The sequence below is a fragment of the Corvus hawaiiensis genome, chromosome 2 (assembly GCF_020740725.1).
Source record: "Corvus hawaiiensis isolate bCorHaw1 chromosome 2, bCorHaw1.pri.cur, whole genome shotgun sequence".
Taxonomy (NCBI): Eukaryota; Metazoa; Chordata; class Aves; order Passeriformes; family Corvidae; genus Corvus; species Corvus hawaiiensis.
In genome coordinates, this window is record NC_063214.1 from 113,149,025 (window position 1) to 113,174,953 (window position 25,929).

Genomic DNA, 25,929 nt, shown 5'->3' on the forward strand with positions numbered 1-25,929 from the left:
AGAAGAAATTCAGTCTCAAAGAGCCAAATTTTTATGCTTTGGATTCAGGTTGGTTTGTTTTTGTTCTACATTTTTCATTCATAAGACTATCCTGAAATAGCAATAGGCAGAACTATCCCATCCACGTTCAGTCACATCTACAGCAGTTATGAAAGGAAATTAGAACTTTGGATAAAACTGTTTCTGAATAAAATGCTCACCTAAAACACCATACAGGCTATGTACTGTATGGGATAAAACAATCTCATCCTGACAGCTGAACCATTTGAGATGAAGCACCCATGATGCAGAGCAGCTACATAAAATAGCAACACCTGTCCAGGGCTCCATGAAATATTGATCTAGAGACTTCTGTTCTCTCACACTTCAGGAGACTTACCCCAATCTGTTCAATGTTACCACCTCCAGAGAGTTGTTTCTGCAACTGGCCAGGGCACTGGAGGAGCTTACTGCAGCTCAGGAGGGGGAAGGAATACCCAGAAAGAACTCTAACAATGCCCATGGCATTGCAGGTCAGGCAGTGAACACTACTTGTCTTTCTGGACTAATCAACTGGTTAATTCATGACCTCTCACTACAGTAAAATTTGATGTGGTAAAACCAGCAATGATGGAAGTTTAGATGGAGAAGAAATCATAAAGAAGTCAGTATTTACTTTTTTTTTTTTTTTCTGTTGGGAGAATGGCAACCAGTTTCAGCATCTAAAACAGAGTCACATTAATGGTTTTTACATCTTATCCATTGTTCATCTCTAATTTAGAGTAATAAAAAAGCTTTACGCTCCTTAAATTTCTATAATCCATTCTTTCATCACTTGCTATGGGACACTTGCATTTTATTTCTTCAGTTCTCCTAGGCATCATCACCTCTTCAGTTTGCATATGTGGACACATGTAAAATAACTCCAGCAGTGCAGTAATGTAGTGTTGAAAAAAAAAATCTCCAAAATTCTCCATGAAAGAATTTAGGAGGAATGCTAGAAAAATCCACTAGAAGGAGCTAGCACTATGTCAAATTCCAAATCAGTACAGTAATTTAGAGACATCATTGGTTTAAGGGGCAAATAACATTTTTGTTGAGAAAAGTTAAATTTGTATTCTTTTGTCTGATAATTTATTAATTTCATAATCTAATACAGAAAGAGTACAGCCATTACTGGTATGCTACATATCATTAACTAGGAATAGTTAACTTTCCATTTTGGTATAGCTTTTTGCCCCTTTTGAAAAATTCATTTTACTAAAAATATTGCAAATAATGTTATAACTGGAAGTCATGTGTTCTCTGTTGTAAAAAAGAAAGAGTTGGCCACATGATGAAAAACTAGATGTGCTAAGGTGCATCTGTCTTTGATGAGATTTATGGAGTTAAATTTCTATTCTCTGAAAATCTAGAGCAGATTCCCACCTGTAGTTAAGCTCTCTTTCCTCTTTACTGACTGACAGAGATGGAGTGCCCTATCATAACCCAACTAAAAAAAGACAGTTTTATTGTGCCAAAAAACATCACTGAATCTGTCCATAAACATACCAACAAGAGGAGGTTTGATGATAGAACTACATTGAGTGGAAGCTTTGCTTCTCAATAGTGTACTTTCCCTTGATTTCTTATTAATATAAAACATGGAATACACTGATAATTTTTGAAAGGCTAATTCAATTGCCAAAAAGAGCACCTAAATTGCACTACTGGTTTAGTATCACAAAAACAAATGTAAAACTGGGAAAGTAAAATATAAACAACTATCTTTTGTGTGCTAGTCAGGCAAATTGACTTCTTGTCAAGAACACTTACTGGTCTGTAGCTGCTTTTCTCTGGCATGCATGTCAGCAAATATTTGTTTGAAATGGCTGGTAAAAGCAGCAAGGTCAGCATCCAGAAACACTGGTCCTTGTTCTTTCTCTTTGAGTGCTTGACTTTGAGCCTTTAGCCGTTCAATTTGAGGCTGCAGGGTTGACATTCGAATGATTTCATCCTGCATGTTTGACCAAAAAAAAAAAAAAAATCAAGATACAGCTACCCAAGAGGTGAAATCACTAGTGCCATGAAATCACCACTGTTCCAGTGCACATTACATAACTATTTTGCTTCCAAATACATCAGTTACAAGTTACAATACAAACCAATTCAACATTTTAACCCTTTTCTCACAAATTAATACCACTGCTCCCAACTCCACTGTTTGAAGTCACCTTAAAGTTGCTTTTACAGGACATTATGCTCAAAGAAAATAAAACAGATTGTACATTAAAATTTCAAGCCTAAGGAACATCCTTTTCATGTGAAGCTGGGAAGAGAAAAACAGCACGTGTACCATAATGCTGTACCCATCTCAGTTAGATTATGTACAGGCTGAATAAAATGAAGTAGAAAAGGAGAGATGAAAATGCCCAGTGGTTTAAGCAGCCTCACAGTAACACATTAGAGGTTAAGATTAGGATAGCACACATCAGTTGGAAGGGACCTTCAAGGAATATCCATTCCAATTGCCTGATTACTTCAGGGCTGACAAGTTAAAGCACGTTGATAAGGGCATTTTCCAAATGGCTCTTAAAGACTGACAGGCTGGGGGCGTCGACCACCTCCCCAGGAAGCCTTTTTGTTACACTCTTTGAACACCCTCCCATTCCAGTCTAAACCTCCCCTGGCACAGCTTTGAAGCGTTCCCATGCATCCTGTCCCTGGATACCAGGGAGAAGAGATCAGCACCTTCTTCTTCACGCCCCCTCTCAGGAAGCTGTGGAGAGCAATGAGGTTGTGCTGTTATACCTTGTATACACTGTGACACGTACAACTGCTGGATAAAAATAAATGAGCAAAGTAAGCCAAATGTACAGTTCATAGCAGAGCTATTCAAGGAAAAGTTTTCTGCATGAGAACAGAGACCACTGTAGGTACAATGCCAGCTTGGAAATGCCTGAAAATTGAAGTAATAGCATAGATCTCAGTTTGGGTTTCAAATACTTTCTGTTTGAGAGCATCTGGAGTCAGAGATTTCCTAAAGTCAAACTTCTACAAGTATGTCATGCAATTTATAATGCAATACTACACCTCAATATATTCCTGTCAATCAATATTGGTTTGTAAACTCCCCATCCACAGAGTTGTCTGCAGTAAGAGAGAGAAGCAAATTTCTATGATGGTGAAGCACACAAATAAAAACAATTAGGGAGAATTATAAGTGAATTGGTGTGACGGTTTTTGTACAACTATTGTGATTCCCTCACATTGTGACAGAAGAATATTCCTCCATTTGACTACTCAACCCACACTCCAACAGAGCACAGGGTATGTAAGTAGTAAAGTGGTCTGCAATGGCAGAATTTTGGACTTGAAAACAATGTTCTGGCACAGATCCTTAGCAGAGGTGATGAGCAACATTTTCTTAATGAGGAACAAAAGACACAGATTTTTACATGAAAATTAAATATTACAAAGGCTTTAGGGCCATAGTTCCCTATAAGTGTCTAAGTATCTTAATAACTAAATATTTGTGGCAGAGTTTTGAAGACCCATATCCTAGGCTCTATTGCCTCTTTATTTCTTTACTAGTCTTTGCTTTCCTTGAACAAATATTTTCAATAATTACTTTGTAAATCCAAGGAGTCATTTACCATTTTTATACTGAAATAGTGTAGGTCATAACCTGTCCCACCTTTGGAACACCTATGAAGTGCAATATCACAAAAAAAACTTGAAGAAGAATCTCTAACCTTGCATCTTTCTAACTGGGTTTTTACTGTAGCAGGATCTGTTGCTGGTTTGGGTTGTGCTTTCAACCAGTTTTCTGCAGTAATTGCTGTCTGCTCCAGTTGCTGCAGCTGGGAGTAGAAGTCAATGATGTTATTTTGGTACTCCAGCCATGTCAGTCTTTCACTCAGCAACTGACAGAACTCAATCCAGCGGCTCTTCAGCTGCTCTGAAGCTTGTCTAATGTTGTCAGGATTTAGACCCTCTAGAAAAACAAGAGAAGAAGATGCTTAAAGATAAACAAGTTACAAAGAAAAGGAAAAAAAGTAGGATAGTTTAACAATTCAATTCCTCTATTTGAGAGCTCATAAATCCAGTTAATGATTTATCACCAAATAACAGTTCTGAATCTACAGATGTTACACATTAGTGGGGAAAGTATATCAAAAATATTTAAAGTTGCTGCCTGGGTACTTTTGTTGCTGTGGGAATGAATTATAAACTACATTAAAGTACAAGAATGGGAATAAAGCAGAAAGTAGAGATGCAATACATAAAGCTAATTAAAATTGCTAAAAGAAACAAGAAAATGCCTGACAGCTGGATTTTGAAAACTATGCCTGGACTGTAATTAGATTTTAATGTACAAGACTGTTGCTGGCTTTTCTTCTATAAAAAGAATGATTACAATTAATGAGAACTATATTCCACAGTTATTTAGAGGTTTCTGATGATCCACCCCTTAAATTTTGCATTACATGTTATTTTAAAAATATTATAAACACTAAGGAATAAACAAAATATCAGATCAAACCTCCATCTGGGCCAGTCTTGTGTGTCCAAAAATAACCATGAGGAGACAGTAAGAAGAGACCCAAGAAACCATAGGTGGTGCTTCTCTATGGTTATTTTCAAAGAGTTTGGTTTCAATTAAGTAGTTTGCCTATTTCTGTCTGTTGTTCAATAATTATGCTTATATTAAAGTTCATAAAATAAAACTGACTTTAGTTCTTACAGACAACGAAGTTAGAACAATTAAAAAGTAAAAGGAACTTTCTTCACTTTCTGTGAAGAAAGCAAATCAATACATATGAAAGATAAGAAAATGTGTCTTACAGTAACATAATTCAGAATCATTCTGTAACTTGAACTCAGGTTGACTTCCAAATAATATTAACTTAATCATCTCATTTATTTTTTAGTGGAAGTTTAAATGTAGTCCCTAACAGTTTTTTAATTGTAATGACATGTAATGATACATATAGCAATAGGACCAATATTATTTCAAAATTAGTAAAACTCTCAAATCATTGAGCAATGCCATATGCTTAAGAACACTTTTAATAACATCACCACATAGTCATATGATAGCCAACCAGTTAAACAGAAGCCATGTTTTTATCACAATAATAAAAATAAGAGTATTTTTTTAAAGCAAGTTTAAAAGCAAATGAGACAAAACCCTTCTGTGCTCCACTTATGCCATCTTTGATACAGTATCAAAAATGGGTTTTCTGGTTTGCAATCTGCACTCCAAACCTGCAGGAAAAATTCTTTAACAGGATTAAAAAGTAGTAAACTTCATAGTAATTTTGGAAGGTAGGACTTAGGAAATATACTCCTAATTACAGCTAAGTGCCTTAAATAAAACATACTAGATTTTTTTTTTTATATTAAATATTCTGTATTGCTATATTTCTATATTCTATAACGCATGTTCTATGGTAAACCACACTAAATGGTAATCTGGGATCATGTGTGTTGTGGAGCACCACAGTGCTCTGGCAAATCCTGTTCTGGATCCAGCTCAGGGCTATTTCATTCAGAGTTGCTTGGAAACAGCCCACTTGGAAATAGACTGTGCAGTACCTGATAGCATTTCTCTGGATATGCTTTTTCCCTGGGATAATGCCCCAACCAAGCAAATTGTACAGCATTTCAAAAAGCAAAACTATTGGAAAAATAGCCCAGTACTGTTGGGAGATAATGGCAACTGTGGTGGTTGGAGCAGCGCCACATCCACGTAATACTCAAAAAACTGAAGAGCACAGTTTAAGGACTGGGCAAGGATATAAAATGAACATTGAAGCAAGAAGAGGTAAAAAAGTATTTTGACACATCTTAATAAAATCCAAAAGTGGTCTTGTCTTTTGTGAGTGTGTGTGTGCATCTCGAGATGTGGTAGCATAACTACATTTTCTAGAAGTGTAATGTCTAATGAGCATTTGAAGAGGCAGCATAAACCTGAATGGCACAACACATCTGAACAGACAACCAGGCACACAGATACTGAATCGTAACAACAGCAAGAACAAATGTGTATAGACAATAAGACTTTAACTGTGCTGTATTTCAACAATTGTTTCTGTTGTGAGTCGGTTATAAAAATGCTGTATATTCATAAGAAAGAGCAGATTATCTGCCACTGTGTTCATTATTATCTCTGAACCTGGAAGACATTGTCTGTGAGTTTGGCAGACTAGATATAAAAAGATCACTTTATTTATTCCTCCTTTCCTCTCTTTTCAGCTGCCACAGTCTCCAAAGTACCCTTAGGTGAGATTATGATTACCAGGAGAAGTGCAGTCATGAATTCTCCACACATAATAATAGTTTTCACTGCAATATTTTCTTTAAGGATTCAGAGAGGACTGTATTTCAGATGAAAATCTAGATTCACCAGATCTTCTTTCCTTATTTTGCTCATAGGTCCCTCTTAACATGACACATTTAAATATGTGAAAATAGCTACTATTATTCAGTTTTTCTTTAATTCTTCTAACCCTTGAGTCTAAATGTGATTCCATACATGCACAGATAAAGAAATGCTTTTGCTCTTCACGTTACTGAAGTGGACAGTACAAAACTGGTTTATGCAGAGTCATGTTTGGTAAAATATTGCAGAGATGCACCTCCATTAGGCAGCACAGTATTCTACTGAAAGGAAGATAAAATCTCCATAGCATCTGGTTTTAAAACTCTTATTTCTCAGTCCATTCAGGTAACTCAAAATCATCCATCAGATGCCAGCACATAATTTCCAGAAGGATGTAATAAAATGGCTGCTATTTGCACTTGAGATCATTTGGGAATTTTGACCCATTGGTGAAAATTAAGAATTTCACAGAATCATGGAATTGTTAGGGTTGGAAGGAACATCTGGAGATCACCCAGTCCAACCCCCCTGCCAAGGCAGGGTCACCCAGAGCAGGTGACACAGGAACACATCCACGTGGGGTTTGAACGTCTCCAGAGAGGGAGACTCCATGACCTCCCTGGGCAGCAGCCCCAGTGCTCTGCCACCCTCAATGTAAAGAAATTCTTCCTCTTGCTGAGGTGGAACTTCCTGTGTTTTACTTTATTGCTCCTGAATAAACTCCATTATTCCTTGTCCTGTTTGAAACTTTCTTCTGCAGTAACTACTGATTTCTTCATTAACTTAAGCAACTTTACCAAGACATGCCAAAAGTTTACAAGCAGGCAAAGAAACAATATAAAACCCATTTTCTGGTAAAACATTATTTTATGAATAGTGGTTAGTTCATAACCTTTTCATGTTTCACATTCTAAAAGCTTCTGGTATACTCATTGTATAAATATACTGTACCCAGAGGAAACAGATCATTATCTGAAGTGCATTTATTAATTTTATTACCTTGTATACTGCACATAATAAATTGTGCCTGAATATTTTTAATTGTGAAGCACCTTACATGCAAGTGCTTTGGAATTGCCTCTTAATATGAAGTATATCTTGTTAAGTGCATCTGTCATTTGCTATGGTTCTGTGATAGAATAATGTAACATCATCTGTTTTTTGTAGCTTTTGACTCTTGTGTAACTTACAAGATAATGTATTTCTTCCACAGAATGGTGGCACTTCAAAATTACATGTTTTATTGCAACAAATTGATTTGTATTCACTTTAATGCTTCCTATCAAAAATCTCTGATTATTCATTTCGATACCCTGTTTATTTTATTCTAAACTACTATAGTAGCCAAGTGGCCACTCAAACTGCTAAACTGCTTCACTTATGCATCAACAGATTTGTTACTCTATTTTAGAATATAATTTAGTAAAGAAAAACAAACCAGATTTTTTTTTTTCCTAGAAACACTGGCAAACTGAATATGTAAGTTTTTACTGATTGCAATCATCAGACTTTGAAAGCATGAGCAAGTAGAGGCAGAGCACAGCCCATGTAGGTGGTTGGGTAAAGACGCATCCACAATTTCGTTTGTGATGGGAAAAGCCCTTCAAATGGCAATGTCCAGACGCCCTATCTACAAATACAAGAACAGCTGTGCTGTGGGAAAGGGCAGTTCTTTCCAGTGCAAAATACTTTTGCTGACAGTGGCTGACAATGTTTACATAAGGCTAGAAGAGTGCCCTGTGTAAATATGTTTCCTCAGAATACTTTCCTCTGCTAAGGAACAAATAAATTAAACCCTAAATAAACCAATCCAATTCTCTCCAGAATCCTGTTTTCTTTAACTTATTCTCTCTCCTACCTATCACAGAAAAAACAAAAGAAAGAAAATAAATAGAAATGATACAACAATGGAGTTCACCAGCATTCTGAACTTGCTTTTATAATCCAACAGAGGTTTCATCTTTTCATGCTCTTCATCTGTTACGTAAAGAATTTTGTTTGTGAGCAAAGAGAAAGAATATTTTATATATTAAGTAAAGCCAGGAATTCAGTGCCAGCATAATTGGAATCTTAAAGAGTCTAATCATTATTAGTCCAGATCTAATTGACGCACAATAAGTAAAAATTAACAATACAATTAAAATTGTCATCACTTGACTTCTGAATTGATCTATGCCTTAAATCTGTTTGCCTTCTGTAGTCTTCTAATTACAGATTATACTGCAAATGCATGACAATCATCAGTTCAATCACTGACTCGTTTCCCTAAAGAGTAACAATGGGAGCATCATCATTTGATCTGTAAATTGTGGTAGTTAGAAAGTTTTTCATTAAAATAACATAGTACATCTTCCCTTCACTAGATATTAAACTGCAGATCTCCCACAAATCCATACAGGCACACGAATTAATTCCATTTCCTTCCCAAGTATGGAAAAGAGTTCCAGCATGGGAACAGGAAGGTATGAAGGAATAGTTAGGCTGCTCCACTGAATGTTATTTTTGAGATTTAGCAAATCTTTCTTCTTGTTAGTGAATACAACAACCAAAAAAAAAAAAATTTACACAAGACACAAACACTATAGAAACTTAGTTGAATTACTGTGGAAAATATAAAACTGCATAACTCTGCTACAGTTTGAGATGAAGTTTTAAAGTTAAATTAATATTTTTACTTAACTTTTAGTTCAATTTCATTTGAACTAAATTGCAACCGTTAATTGCAATCAGATCATAATTACTGGAAGAAAGGACAAATAGAAAATATGCCATATTCAAAAGTACAATGGCTTTACAATGGCAGTTAACTTCCTCTACCCTCAGGGAGTAATTTTGAGCACTTTGCAAGATATTCCATTTGACAATTCTTTGTTAAAATCATCTCATAGTTCTCACCAACTAAAGTTAATTATTTAATTCTACTCTCTACTGCTGGTAATTACTGCATTAATTAACTATTCTAAACACTGTTCTTCAAATTGCTTTTACATTAGTGGAGCAGTTGAAGGATTCAAGTCAAGAGGAACTGTTTCTCTTTCCAAAGGGATTGTTTCCTCCCTAAAACCATGATAATAAGAGATCTTCATTGTCACAGTCAATTAACCTGTCAGCCATGCCAGAATGTTTTTGCTACCAAGGCTACCAAAATATAATGTGTGACACAGATCTCAGAGCTGTTGGCAAAGTTGAACTTTAGATAAAGTCATGCTGGCTTAGTCTACCCTGTGCCTGCCACCCAGCTGGAAGATGTGCTTCCTAAAAAAAGAGGTGTGATTTGAGAAATATTGGAAATATTTATATGCACATCTAGCCACAGTGGAGATCATAACATCTGCAAACCATGAATAAGAATGGACCCATGGACTGAGGGAGAGGAAAAGAGAGTCTTGAGTTAAAACCCCATGAGAACAATTAAGTCAGAATGGTAGTCTACTTGATACATTACATGGTAGGCACCACAGTGCAGGGAAAGCATTATTTAAGATGGTAGTGAGTTCTGAATCTAACAGCAAAGTTAGTTATCATAAAGTATTACATAATCCAAAGAAACTAAACTGGAATTCTTGAGGTCCAGGTCTGCATTTGGCAAATCGAAGAGTGGGGCATGGATAAATATGCCCTAGACAGATTCTGCCCAAAATAGGAACCTCAATGTGTCAGCACACAAATTTAAGATGCTGCCCTAAAACACATGTACAACCAGTTATCCCAGACAGAAAACATTAAAAAAAAAAAAAAAAAAAAAAAAGTCCCACACATTAAACATGGTCTATTTTAAAATATTACACCTTCATACTTAAGAAAAGTCATCTTAGGATTCCATCAAATTTCTTCAGCTTGGCCAGTTAGTACCTCAGACTTAAAGCATTTCACTTTTAGCAATTTAATTATTGGTTATTCACTGTAGCAATTCAAAAGAAAATATAGGTTCCAAATATCAGTGTATTCAGCATCTGTACTTCTGGTAATCATATCAGTATAACAGACATAGGCCCACGTTTAATATTTTATTGCAAGGCAAGACGTTCTTTAATATTAAGGACAATGGCATGACTTAAAATTTTACTTTAATTTACCTTTCTTTGGGTTTTGTTTTTCCCTTATTTAAAAGTTCAAAAGAATGGCATAATGTAATAATTTCTTTGGAAAGCAAACAAAGAAACAAAAAAAACCCCTGGCAGCTATTTTTCTTTGTTTAAGAGTAGTATAAGTTTTGTAAATTATTATCTTCAAAAAACTAAATGCCAAAAATCTCTTCCAAATCCCAATAAAATGTTATATTTTCTATGATGCAGAACCTTACAGCAATACATATATTACAAAACATACATTGTATATTAAAAGTCAGGAAGTATTTTTTCCCCAGGTGGTTAAAGTAATGCCTTCAGAGCTCTCTAACTCAGATGTGTTAATATACTTCGAAGCTTAGAGTACTCAGAAAATAAGATTACAATTTAAGCCTCTGCACAGAACAGATTGCTAATATACAATTCATTATTGTGAGTTTCACACACGTTTCTTTGCATGGTACTAAAGTGACAATACTTTTTTTTCTCTTTTCTAATTAACAGATTGAACATTCAGAAATAATAAAAGAAATATAAGGCAATATCACTTTACCGTTCCATTTAGACAGTATGTGCTAATATAATTCTTGTGATAAATATGAACGTGTTCGTTTATCAAATCCCTAAGAAGATTATCTAAAGCAACTCCCATGTAATTACCATTCACCATCTGTTCCACCAGGGCTTCAGCTGATCTGCTGGCATCTTGCAGTTTTCTGTACTTGTCAGGCTTTTCTCGCTGGATGGCCTGCAGCATGACAGGAAAGGTGAGTGCTTCAACAGAGGGATTTTTAATAAGAAAGTAATTAATCCCAATGATGTCTTCTGATTTCTTGAGACCTTTTAACCTGTCATATTGCCCTGCCGGTCCCCCCATTTGCAATGCAAGCAGCAGGTACCACAAACCACCAGGAAGGGAGTCAGTCAAATACAAAAACTGAGAGTGAGAACACAATGGAGTTGACAAATGACACACATCAGTACTTTACACACAAACAAAAAACACAGAAATTAAGAGCTATTCAAAGCACAGTATTTCAGAAAGAACATATTTGTTCAACAGAAATTCTATGTGGAAGAATAGATATGCTCATTTTCATGGTAAAAGCAAAAATTGACCATTCTCCCCAAATCACAGAGATTCACAGCATTCTACAGTATCGAACCCACATAAAATTTGATTGCTTATGTTACTATTTTGTTTGAAAACAAAAAAACAACTGTAAAATGCATATATAAGACCATATGCAGCAGACATCCATAAATGGGATATTAAGAAGGAAACTTAACTGAAGATTTAATACGGGATTCTCATTATTCATTGTATTTAATACTCTTGATTCACCTTTCTGCATGCAAAAATTGCTCACCAATGTTCAGGCCAGCACTCAGGCTAGCTAGTAAGGCCTACTAAAGGCCAGCTGCTAAAATTACAGGATATAGTAGGAATCTAAATTTAATTATCATTTAGGATCAGTATAAATACTGGTGGAAAGTAAATTTATTTTAGATCCAACAGCCCATCAATGCTGTCTTGTAATTAACATCATGAGGTCACTTCATTGATTTTAAACTAAATTAGTTGCATAATTTAGGTGCAATTTAGAAGCTCAAAGAGGCAGCGAGGGGCCAGAGTCCAGTTTGACACCACAAATAAAACAGACTATATACCTCCCAGAGATCCTGACCAACACAGTGTCCCATAAATCAAGCCCCTCACTTTCCTGCAGCAGATACACACATACAAGAGGATATATCCCCTCAAATCCTACATGATGTATATGGAAACATGACACATGGCCCTGGCTGACCTCACTGGGCTTCCCCATCACTCTGTTTATTTCCACAGCAAAGGTAGATGCTGCAAGACTTTTAAAAGGTTCCTTAAACTGAGAAGAAAGCTCAAGCAAGTATCTAAGAATGCATTTAGTAAAATAACCTTATACACTTAACACTTGGAAATACTATTTTTCAAATAGATTGTTACACCCATATGGAATGACTATGAACATCTTTGAATAAATTCTCTTAAAATAACTTTTAAAATGTGACGTTTAAAACTTGCTCAGTTTAATAAGAAGCAGCTCCCTGGAAGACTTCATAGGTGAGGAAGGCACAGAAACTTGAAAGAGAAATTTTTGATTAAATTCATACTTTTCCTCTGCCTACTTATAACTGCTATTCATTTGTGCATACAGAAATGGTTAAACAGCAGGCTTTCTAACAATATCTCAAAGATTCTTTTTAATGCTTTCACTAAAACAATTTTGGATAAATAAAATATATAAAGAAAATATATTTCAAGAAAAATCAAGGATGAAAATATTTTCAATTTTATAAATATATCATTAATAAATCACTAAATTACCATTGAAATATTATGACGTTTAATCCAAGTAAGTTAAAGATGACTGTATGAATAATCTGTCATTTTTGTAGGTCAATAAAATCTTGTACCATTCCACAGAAAAATTTAAATATTTTCCAAATTTAAAAAGTAAATCAACTCTCTGCAGAGTTCCAAAATCTCTTACAGAATCTTAATTAACTACTCTGTCTATAATGCCAGGTAAAATTAACATAAGAATAAATACTGGGAACTCAAAGGAATCATTAAAACACTAAAATATACTGAATATAATTCTACTCCTTCAGTAATGCCAGGTGTGTAATTATCACATGTATAACTGTAGTGAGCAGAAATGAATCATTTAAAAAAACTTCACAAAATATGCTAAAACTTATTTTTTTAAAATATAGAATTGATAGGACTTAAAAGCTTGTGGAAGTCAACCCTTCACTGCCCAGTGATATGCTGTGTGTGCAGGAAAACATGGAGAAATGTCCACCTCTCTCCTGAAAGTTTCAAATTCCCAGATCCTGGTAGAAAATATAAGCACTGTGTGTGGAGTCCTTAAACAAAAGATTTCACATGTATCAAGCTTTCTGTCAACTATTTTTCTCCATTCATTTTTATGTAATTGGCATATATTATGAAAATGAAGGTCTAATACTCGTTACAGGAAGACAAATGCTTACACACAGAAAGCACAGTGCTAACCAAAGGAAGAGAGACTGAACTCTTGGTTTCTCATTCAAGGACAAATGATGTGATATGGGGAGAAATGAGGAAATTCACTCTAGTTACCCAAAACACTGACCAATGGTCCTGCCATTAGGCTGCCTGGTCTGCCATTGCCAAACCTGCAAACTGTGTCATGGATTTTTAAGACCCTCAGAAGATGTATTTCCATAACCCTGTGTAAAATGCTTTGAAATGAAGGGAGTAGTCCTGGAGACAGCTCTCATCTATCCATCTCTTTGGCTGTTTCCTCATTTTTTCCGTTACTGAAGGGAACCATACTCTGGATCCAGGTTCATTTACGACACAAGTAGAATGGGATCATTCTGAAGGGATTTGTGAAGTTTTGAAACTTAATTTCTGTACATAGTAATAGACACTTTTTGACAATAGTGCCTAAGCCACTTCGAAATATTTCCAAATATATAACTTCCCTTTTTTTCAACTCTTTTTGTTTTCTGTAAAATATTTTTCAGAAAAAAAAAAGATACCAATATTAGAGGGAAAGGTTAACTTTACAGGCTTTTGTCCAAGCAGAGATTAATTCTCCTTTGGACTGCTTTGTAAGAGACAGTGCAACTGTATTATAGTCTAGTTTTAATTGATTGAAAAACATTATAAATTCATCTTTAGCTAAATGCTAGCTAAAGGCAAAGAGGTTATTTTTACAAACCTAAACATTTTATTTGACCTTGAGATTTTTTTTGGTAGTTAGTGACTTCATAATCTAGAAAATACTGATGGCTGGAGAAATTTGGATGTTATTCATATATCAAATCAACATCCTACTTTGAGAGCTCTGTGAAAGGATGCAGGGTAGCAGTACTCCGACCTCCTGTGATGGTGACCCATCACCCCTGAGGGCAGAGAGGACAACATTAGCATCACCACCTCTGACAGTGATTCAGCTCCCAAATATCCAGGCCCAAGAAAGCATGCCTGGAAAAGGTCACTAAAACAAAACAAACATATTAGAATGGGGCTTCTGAGAATGCCAAGAGAACAAATTTAATTGTCTAGGATAGCTGACATTTTCCCTTACATCTGTTCCTCGTGTTTATCTTTGATTCTGAATTTCTAGGTGCTTCTTCTTGGCTAACCAAAACTCCTTTCAGGGAGTTTTATTTCCATTTTCATGTTGGATAGTCTCAAATCCAACTTACTAAGCAGGATTTAACACCTGAAATTGTGGAGGTTTTTTTGCACCTGAACCTTCATATATTCGAACTTGCAATACTGAAAGCCCATTATAGCTTAGGAAAAACAAAGAAGTCCTGAGTCATTCTTAGGTCTGATTTTAGTAAAATACACCCGCTAACTGTAGAATATTTATGGTGGGATGAAGCATAACAATATTTACAGCATTAATGTATGGATGTCTCCATTATTTAGGAGTATGGTTGTTCAACAATGAAACTTCTATTCTTACGGCTTTGCAGTCTGCCTGCCCAAGTAAGGTAAATATCCTTCTTCTGTATCAGGGAAGGGATATAAATATTTTCTTCTCCCCAGACATAGGAATGGACTTTTTTCACATGTCTAATATATTCAAGCTACATAATACATCTGCCAAAGGCTAATTTCCTGCCAGGATCTGAAGAACAGCTGGCTTAGTAAACCAAGTCACTGCTTTTCATACAGCCTGCTCTTGGCTCTGTCTCCCCCAGGACCCCTCTGCGCTGAGATGGGAGCAAGCTTTTTCACTTTGTGAATCACCAATGATGGCAAAAGAAATTTCCTTGTGGATTTAATTTCCAACGTCTCTGTCCCCCCATCATGCAGCAGATGCACTTCTGCTAAATCTTATGGAAGTGACCCCTCATCCATGAAAAATGATGGGCAAGAGCAAGCTGCCACAAGAAAAAAAACCCAGAACTAGTAACCTGTCCCCAAAAGAGCAGCAGAAAAGAAAGTCATCATAAAAAGGCTCTAGGACTCAGCACTGGCTATGGTAGGGAATAAAGGGCAGTTTTAATGCACAGGTGTCCTGTGATATACCAATATATGTTGTTATATGGGAGAAAAACCCCAAATGATTAACCAGCAAGGGCAAGATGGGATTTCTGCACACATGTGTAGGTGGTCACACGCATGCTTTTATGAGTACAACACTGAGGTATGACTATGGATGTCAGTGCATGTCCTGGTTTCGGCTGGGATACAGTGAATTTCTTCTCAGTAGCTGGGACAGTGCTGTGTTTTGGATTCACTCTGGGAATAATATTGATAGTATTATGTTTTGGGTTTGCTACGTTTTATTTATCCTAAGACTGCCTTTTTTTGTGTGTCTCATGCTCTGCCAGTGATGCACGAAAAAAAAAAAAAAAGCTGGGAGGGAACATAACCATGACAGGTGACCCAAACTGGCCAGGGGGATATTCCACACCGTAGAACAACGTGCTCAGTGTATAAACTGTGGGAGTTATCTGGAAGGGGGCTTATCTGGGTTCAGGGTTGGGGTCTCGCCTTGGTCAGCAATTGTATTGTGCAACCCTTACCTGTTGTTTGTTTCTTTCTTTTTATTATCAAAATCATTATTTGTTATTATTATATTTTACTTTATGTCATTGAGCTATTCTTATCTCAACGTCTCAACCTACAAGTTGTATTTCTGCTTCTCCCCATTCCACTGGGGTGGGTGGGGGGAAGTGAGCAAGTGGTGTTTAGCAAGTGGTGCTTAATTGCCAGCTGGGCTTAAAGCACAACAGTACAATAAAATCTATTTCAATTATCTCTCACATATGTTTCCCTTTCTGCATTTCATTCTTTTTTTATATGCCTTCTACAATTTTACTAGAGATTATAATATGTTAAAACACACACTACCTCATTTTCCATTGATTTGAGGCTCGTTTTGAGAGAACTAATAACTAAAAGTGTTAGCAAGCAGCAATGAAACTGTTCAAATCAATGAACTGAAGAGTACTTTCTGCTTTGTCTCTCATTTTATGGATAGAGACAGAGACAAGACCAGGAAAAGTCAGGTCAGGACAAGTTTTAAAACCTGGAATTTGTAAAAATTTGATTTTTTTTTTTTTCTTTTTAAAAAAGTGTGTTCAAAGACTTACACTAACTGAAAACCATTCAACACAGAATCCATGTAGCCATTTGTCAAGTGCCATCTTTCAGAGTTTGCACTATCAAATTAATACATGTAACAGAATGTTTTCTCCCTTAAAGCAACTAGAAACTTCTAAATTTGACTTTATTTGCTCTATAAAATGTTCATTTAAAAGCAATGACACTGTGAAATTAAAACTGGTCTTGGTCTTTAAAAATATTTTCAATGTGAATGAAGGATACATATTGCTTTTTCTTATATCTATGTAGAATTACTGGTTTGTCTCAGAGCTCTTTTGATAAACAACAGATCCTTTTCTGCTCTACTTTACTGAAAAAAAAAAAAGCTGGAAATTTGTTTTTTAACAACTCTCAGTTATTAAGTTTCCAGGGAGATCAAAGGAACATCTGGAATATCTCCTGCTATCTTTAGTGTCTTGAATTCAAACTTTAAATACTCATGCACTGGACAAATTCCACCCATTTTTCTCCAGTACTATGTGTGTTTTCACCAGCTGAAATGAGGCCTGGATAAATGTGGTAGGTAGTGTCCTCCCAGCCCCAATGTTCTTCCTCAGCTCCAGCAAAGGCAAGGCAAGACCTAGTAGAATTCCAGCTGGACCAAAGAAGGTCCTGTGGTTCAGCCACCTCCACCCCTTTACTTGCAGCAACCACCACCTTCTCAAAAGCAAAGAAAGGAAAGAAGGAGGAAGGCTCCTGGATCCTTTAATGCTTTTATAAAGTCTTAGACAATACGAGGTAGAACAGGCAGGAAACCTGACAGTGTGGATAGCCAGTGTAATTTGTTAGTCAAGATGAGCTAATTTTCATCCTTGAAATGAATACATTCGTCAAAATGTGAATATATGAAGGGAAGATGAGCGTTTTGTTTCTTTTTTTCTATTTGTTTCTTTTAAAATTTAGGTTGGAGCACTTGGAAAATTAATTGTATAGCTATTAAAGTATTAGATGAATCCAATTAACTCAGTATGGAAGCATGTGAACCCATCAAATCTACTCTGTGTGTTTGATCCAGTCTGCATATATATGTATATGCATGTATATTTCACATAAAAATGAAGTTGTGCCATAAATTAATTCAAGATATTCCCTTAGAATGGATAATTTCTAGCACTCATACTATGATAATATTAATAACTAAAATTATTGCAAGAAACCTATGATTTAACATGGAATTTAAAAATGCACACTTAAAATCACAAAATTCCATGTTCCTCCATCTTATAATAGCTGATTTATGATGGAAAAACAGACAATCAGAAAAACCAGAAGCAAATCTAAATTCAATCCAGAAACTTTGTCCCATTTTTTTGCGTTCTAGGAGTATGTATCAGCACATTTTTTAATGACGTTCCATAATATACTATGCAACTATCAGAGCTAATTATAAAAAACTCCCTTTTCTCTTACTTGGAAAAGATGGGCATTTTTTCATTGATCCACAAAAATTAAATAAGGAAGAAAATTTGCAACAGTTTCGTTTTTGAGGGCTAAATTCAGTAATTCAGTCTGTGACACACACACATACACACAAACATAGCTACTTCTCAAGCAGGGCAGAACTATTCACTTTGGCAGAAAAGTTTTTGGTTCTGATATGGTACTAAAATAGAGGGGAAAAAACCCCAATAAAATCTCTGTGGAAACTGGTGATTGCCATATATATTTTACAGCACTGTAAAAGGAAATAGATATCGATTTTCTTTAGCATCCACTACAGTGACACTTTTCATGTTCTCCGATTTATGCATGTATAACGTCAAATTAAGCTCTCAGTAGAGAATGATGTTACACATTTAAGACATTAAATATAGCCTTTGGTATAACTTTACCTAAGACTTTCATGGATCTAGAATACCTTAATTAAATATGAATATGTATGAACAAAAACAACAACAAAAATCTATGTATTCAGACAGCCTGCGTAGGAATTTTGGTGCCAAAATGTGAAATTCACAGAAACAGTGAACACCTCTAAATTTATTCTGGACAATCAATGCTTGTCAGTCTGCATTTGAGCTCATTTAAACTTGGACTTTGAAAGAACTTTGACAAGCTAATACAAACAGACATATGTATGAGTAGTTTCTCCTACATTGACTCTTTCTCTGAGGTCTGAGATGTTCCCTTCCTTTCGGTAGATGGCAAACTCAGGACTCAGCAGCACTGCCTCGGAGCGGGTCATCCAGCTGTGGAGCTCTGTCGAATCCGAGTCAAACCTGAGAGACAGAAATGTGTAATACGACTTTCAATTTCCACTAAGTTTGTGAAAACAGGATTGGCAGCAAACATGGTTGTTTAAACAAGTGAATAAACAGCAATTTCTCTCAGAAAAAGAGAGTTTTAAACTCCCATATCTCATCAGAGAGTTCATAAAGTATTCACCCTACAATTTAGAAATATAAAATTTAGAAACTTTTCCATTTTTAAGACCCTAATTTGACAGCTGAACAGATTCAATAATTTTCACAATAAGTATTCTAATTTTTCAAGCTGATGTTTTTGGAAGACATGAAATAAATGCCTCTCAGTGAAGAGAGAGTACCACAAGTCTGTTGGCTGAGCTGAGGATGTAAGGCCTATCTGGATGCAACCTTCAAACCTGTGAGATTTATGTCCCAGCTTGTAATGATGATATTATAAAGGAAATTCAAGCAGAAAATTTGATGGTAAGAAAGAATCTTTTCTGATTGACTCAAATTTGTTGTAGAATGTAATTACCAATCAACAGGTACAACTTTCTACAGTTAAAGCTTTAGAAACCAAAATTAAGATCCCCAACTCTCTGCACTTACTTTATAACTAATTTTTTACTCCACAGTCCTCCTTACTACAGTCTGGATTCTTTCATCAACTCCTTTAAAGCTGATCTTAATTTTTGTTAACCACTCGTAAGGTAATGTCTCAAAATGTATCTATGTAGATTACTAATGTCTAGAAAATTGAAATTGTGATTCAGTATCTACTGTAGGTTCTAAAACAAGAAGCTTCAGACAATATTTTTTCTCAGTTGTGCCACACTCTCTGCTTGATTGCATTTCTTTATTGCACTGTATGTTCTAATATTTATATTCCTTTTGCAGCTGACTTTCCTTCTGCAGCAGTACAGTAAACACAATAGAGCAGAAAGACCTGGGGGAAAAAATAATGAGCTTTATCTTTCAGTTTGCTTTGTGACTATAGGTTGCATCATTTTCATACAACTGAAAATCTACTAAAAACAGTAACTTGAACAACAATTATACCCCTGGATGAATTTAATTATTTTATAAAAATAGACTTCATTTTTACAAGGATTTATACTTCTAAAATACAAAGAGGTAAGGTAAAACCAGGTGCTATATAAATCTACATATACAGAAATGAAAAATGCATATAAGAAAAATTTCCATGCCTGAGCTAATATTTATGATTCCCTTTTTTTCCTTCTCCACTGCTATTTTTTGTATTCATAAATAATGAAAGCAAAAGAAAAAGAATCACAAACTACCTTAATCTCAGTCCAATATTCTATTTTCAAATTATAAACTCTTAGGAATAATTTTGATAGAACAATTCCTGATAATACTATTTGAATAATCATTCAAGGAGAAAAAATGTGACTTTGAAGTAATGGAAAGTGCAGAAATCTGCAGTTTTATAAAGAACTACAGATCCAGAGGCAGAAGACAAAATAAAATTCCCAGATGGTTCAAGGAATGTCCGTGCCAGTAACAGATTCTAATCCCTGAACTTGAACTCCACAGTCAGTTAAGAGCTTCCTACTTCAGCTTTATTTCTGATCATTAAATCAACTGCAATTCTTGAAGTAAAATGTTATCCTCTGTTCTGCAAATAATAACTGTATATTTGATGATCACAAACCACCAGACATCTGACAGTAGTGAAGACAAGTTTAGCAGTCCCTGAGTACTAAAATTCCTTGACTGCAGGTACAATTGTATGAATTCTGGCATTTGTTCTATTCTGAAGCTGCAGGCAAGTAGGATTAGTGAGACCAAGTCTCTGAAAAATAGCCTGGTGTTACCCTGGCACAGGATGGAAATTGACAGAGAAAAACATTTATCAGTGATCAATTCTTCAAAAAAAAAGGATTTATCCCTTGCCTCTGCAACACCTGGAAGAAGAATGGGAGCATTTGGGACGGTTTTGACAGTTTAACAAATAATTAGGAACACATCTCATGGCCCAGAGACCATCAGATGGTGGTGAGTATTAGGCACAGATCTTTAGGGTCCCTTCCAACTGAAAGCATTCTATAATATGATATGATTCTCTGATATGACAAAGCTGATCTCACATAACAGATTGCTCTGTCACTTGCAGTTTCTTCTGGAGATAAATATAATGTCAGAAACAAAGCCTCCTGTTCAAAAAGGGCGATAGGGGGGTAGAAGATAATTAAAATACATAAAAGTTAAGTACCTTTTTGCAGTACATAAATATTTTTAAGATAAAGACATTTTACTCAGTATGAAAAAAAAACAAACAAAACACTGTCATGTTCATCTTGTGTAAAAGGAGGAAACATTGGTAGAAATAGCATTTAATCATTCTGCTTTAGTGATTGTATGCTTCCTTTCTGAGCACAGCTGCAGTTAAAAATTATATTAGGTCTAGATTGATATCAAAGTATAAATAGAGTCTTTAAATCTCCTAGGAGCAACAATACTTTTGACATAAAATAGTGCAAGACTACCTTTCTGTCCCAACAAACTTCACCTCACGTAGAATTTGTAAAAATAGATCCATGGAAGATACTAAACCAAAACTCACTTGAGAAATTACTTTAAATACTACCTTAAATTAACATGCACATTGGCACGCTAACCACCTAAAAATTCAATTTGAAGGAGTGGATTTATTCTTCATGCAGAAGTCATGGTTTTGTTTTCCAGTTAGTCTTTTCTTCTGCTGTTCCACAAGGGAGATACTATTTTTACTGGTCCCACAGCCCTCTCTTTACAGGCTAGCACATGCCAGCTGAGTTCAAATGGAGATTTGATTTTACTGTGAAATATAAACAAATTTTCTCTTGTTGCTTAGTGATTTCCAGAATTTTTTTTTATTAGATAGGGGACTTCTAGTAGGACTACAGTATCTTGCTGTGGTGTGTATTTGGGTTGGACATTCCATGCACAGAAGGAAAAAAATGTGATGCAATTAAGTTGTGAAATGCCTCAAAGTTGAGATTTATTGTGTATTTAATATGGAAAAGGAAAGCCAGAACAAGGAGTAAATTTTGAACAAATACATGATCATAGTAAGAGAGTTTGGAATGGGAGTCTGAAGTGGACATATGGCTTAGGATGATCCAGAAAATCAATTTGTGGAGAATTTTCCATGAAATTGTGACTGGCATAGATTAAAAGTATGAAGATGGTTTTAAAATACGCTTTGAGTAAATAGATATAGAAACAAATTCAACGTTGAACAAGTTCACATAGGAACACGAGGCATGAAGTATCTTCCTGTCATGTGGCCATCATGGTACATAATCTTATCTCTAAACTGACTGAATTTCATCTTTAAACTACATTACTATGTTACTGCTACCATGGCCAGACGGTGGTTTCAGTACTTTATTCTTCTAACAGACAGGAATTGCCTGACAACTTCCTTTGCTCGTCTGTTTTTTTTTTTCCCTTCCTTCCCCAAACAAAAATCACACTGGGCCTGTCACCACTGTGAATCTTGGGCAGACATAAAACCATTTGCCTACATCTTGAGTTGGCAGGGAATGATACAACTTTGATCCAAGAACCACATTACTGAATTATTTTGTTTCCATGCCTGGACTGAAATCCCCAGCTCACCAGAGGTCTTTCTCAGCTTGCAGCTCTTCACTGCCTAGAAGGTATCAAAGAACAACTTTACAGTACAGGGTGCCCACTGGAAGAATTATTCTGATCTAATTCCCTGCTGTCTGTCTTCCTCCTCTGTATTTGTAGTTGATGAGCCATTAGTTGATAAATAGACTTGGTCTCATCTTCTAATTGAACAGCCGATTTATCCAAGCAACTACTTTTACCTTCCTACTTTTTTAGTTTAGTTGTCAAATAATTTTATTTCCTTTTGGAATGACATTTTGACCCTCCCTGTACACTTGTGATACTATTCAGTTTAGCCTCCTCCACATTATGACTTGTTCATTTCTGTAATGCACACCATGGCATGAAAAGAAATACTAATCAATCCCAAGTGTGTATCTCCAACAGAAACTTCACTAGTACCATTAGGTATAGAGTACTTTTAAACCCAGTCATCACGGCCTGCAGCAAGTGCTGACAGCACCACTCCTATAATATTGCAGGTAATTTCAGGAGCTAAATGTGAAGAATATAAATTCTCTGGTTATTTGTCACTAATCCATTGCTCACCTCACAAAAAGTATAAAGGGTTAAAACTAATAAGCATTAAGAAGTGTCCATGTTTACAGACCTCATCATACCCATACTTCTTACACTCCAAGTGAAAATGTTGATTAGTTATTTCCCCTGTAAGAAACAGAAAACTATTCTGTTGTGTCTCAGTCACCTTTTCCTTTCCTCTGGAATTGGCTACAGACATACTGATATCAAAAAGCACCAGGAAAATTGAAGACATCTTCTTTTTGGGTTTGTTACCTATCATTAGATAACAATACCAGGGCAAAAGCTGCATTTCTGGAAGAGAGTAACAGTTAACCCAATGGAGGGGCTGCAGAAGTGCTAAACAATCACAATCTAGTCCTGACTAATATAATTAATTGCACAGAAAGGGGATATCTGAAACAATAGCTACCAAAAACAACATTATAAAGTCATTATAATTTTTCCTTTGATACATTTTTTCCTACAAAAATCCAAACTTTTCTAAATAAGGAAGCATTGGAATCCCAAATAAAATAATTTTCAAAAAAGTGAGGTCTTCTCTCTTTTCAAAAAGTTCATTTAACAGCTGTTAAATGAAAAAAACACTAGATGGAGCAACTATACTCTTTTTAACACACCTTGCTCTTCAAAGGGCATCAAGTCTCTTTCAAATCTTCAGATTAACATTATACCAATAATAATGTTATGGCAAGTAGACCTTCCCTGGAAACATTAAGAAGCATGTAAAAAGCTATTTACCAAATTACAAAGAAAGGTATCTTTGGACATTATTGAAGCACATTAATATTAAAAATATGTTTAAATTAAATATTAACCAACTCTTACCTGTCTGCTATTTAAAAACTTAGCATGACCAGAGCAATTTTCAGATTTTTCTGTGATATGCAACTGACCTGTTTTTCCCAGAATATGTAAATACCATGAAAACAAATGTTACCTTGCATCCCTTCCTCCCATCTACAAGGTTTTTTTTAATACCATAACCTCAGCTGTGTTGCATTTATCTCTAGCCCTAATGCTTAATACATACTTCTCAAGATCTTATTATACAGCTCCAAGTATTTTATCTTTCTCAGTTTCAAATTTATTCCTTTGGGAAAAGGAGCTTTTCTTTGACTAGTAACAGAACTTAACTCACCTGAATTATTCTGACATTTTGAAACATTACTTCTGAAGCAGTTTTAGATTTTTGGGGGGAGAATGGAGGGGGAAGAAATTAAAAAAAAAAAATCAAATCTGATTCTTATCTCTGCTTTCCATCACATATGGCAAAAACTTGCTTTAAGAGGCAAGAAAAAATCAACAGCTTCCTTCCCATGCATCCATGTCGCAGTGAATAAGAGCAATGGAAATGTGACATTCAGTCCTGCGGATGTTACTGGTCTACAAATCAAATTGCTTCTTCTCAATTTCTTCAGTTTAAACAGAGATTTTTATACTTTCAATCCTGACAAAACACTTGGAAATATAAAAGTAAAACACATTCTAGAAAGTTTGATGCTTCACTCTTAGCCATCCATTTTTTTCTCCTTGGCTTAGTAACTGGAGGCTGTACTCTTACACAGTACACTAACACAATATTCACTGAGTAGCCAAAATACTCTTCCTCCTTAAAGAGGTTTCTAGTATCTCTAAAACATTTAGTTCACAGCAAAGCAAATCTGGAGCACAAATCTTTCCAAGCATGTGGCAATGAAGCCTGATGCATTTATTTCAAATATACTCCTTTAAAGAAACAATGCTGCCAAAAACCTGAGAAGAGATGAAAGAAGCTGGCAAAACCTGGGAGCATTACTCACCACCTCAAAAAGGCCTCAACCCCCAATGTGTCTTTTCCTTCCAGCCCCAAAATACCAAGCAACAGCATGCAGTGTGTTGTGCTGCGGCTGCAGAAAGCAGCCAACACAGTCTGGTTATTTACCTTTGGAAGCTTCAGTAATTGCTAGGGGTTTTTTTATCAAACCAAAACTAAAGAGCACATAACCATAAACTATTAGCTATTAAGGGCTCAGGGAAAATTTTGGCTGTAAACACACGCAATATAGAACAATGTAGGAGAGGTAGGTTGAGAACCCCCATTCTTTTCGTTTACTTAAAAAAATCAAAAGGCATGCATCACTGTGGGCTTTGTTTATCGTGGGGTGCAGCTACAACTGAATACAAACAAAAAACCCTGAAAGATCTTGTGGCCAACAGTGCACCCAGAAAATAAATGACTGGCTGTTTTTTCAAATATAATGCTTCTTCTCACATCAGAAAAAAGCATTGATCAAAAAGGTGTCTAGTCACCAATGAACAAAGATTTTTTAACTGAGCACCCAAATTTTAAGATAAGCTTTCTTCTTCCATTATTATGCTTAGATTTAGTATAAATTTATATTTTCTTTTCTTTGAGAAAGACAGCAACATACTATTAAATGTCCTTGTTTTCAGGACTACATTTTTACATATTAATTAAAAACAGGCACAAAAATTGTTGTTCTAAGATGAAACTTCTTCCCCAAAGTTTACTGTCTAAGTGTTTTTCTGAAGCTATTTATTGACTGGTCCTCCCACTGTGGAACATCCGCGTGGACTTTCTGCAGACTAAAGGTACATAAATTGTGGGGTTTGTTTTTTTTTGTTTTTTTCTCTGTTCAGTTAGAAATGCCAAAAAATTATCTGAATGGAGAAACACTGCCTTCAGATAATACAACCATAATTCATCCTGCTGCACAGCTGTGGACATTTCCAACATTTACTTTGGACATTGCCATAATGTAGATCCACTCATAGGTATAACAGTCACCCTGGACTAGTTCTCATGTGCTGGTGCAATTGCATTGTTAAAGCAAATCTAGTAATTTCAGCACACAACACAATAGTTGGAGCATATTAAAGTGTATCAAACAATTAACTCCATTTTTCCTTGTAAAAGTCAGATTTCTCTCCCAGCAGATCAAAATAAAAGTCTAACCTGTGCAGAAATGAAAAGGACTC

At 35.5% G+C, this 25,929-nt stretch overlaps 1 protein-coding gene across 11 annotated transcripts in view; it reads right to left on the reverse strand.

Moving 5' to 3' along the window:
- Positions 1 to 25,929, reverse strand: part of DMD (dystrophin) — a 1,090,817-nt gene that overhangs the window by 679,589 nt on the left and 385,299 nt on the right. For all 11 annotated transcript variants that reach the window (XM_048288642.1, XM_048288670.1, XM_048288700.1 and 8 more), the window contains 4 exons: positions 18,672 to 18,795; positions 11,074 to 11,161; positions 3,714 to 3,955; positions 1,795 to 1,975 (listed from right to left, as the gene is read on the reverse strand). In XM_048288642.1, coding sequence (XP_048144599.1) covers positions 1,795 to 1,975; positions 3,714 to 3,955; positions 11,074 to 11,161; positions 18,672 to 18,795 — 635 coding nt within the window. The remainder of the gene's footprint in view (positions 1 to 1,794; positions 1,976 to 3,713; positions 3,956 to 11,073; positions 11,162 to 18,671; positions 18,796 to 25,929) is intronic.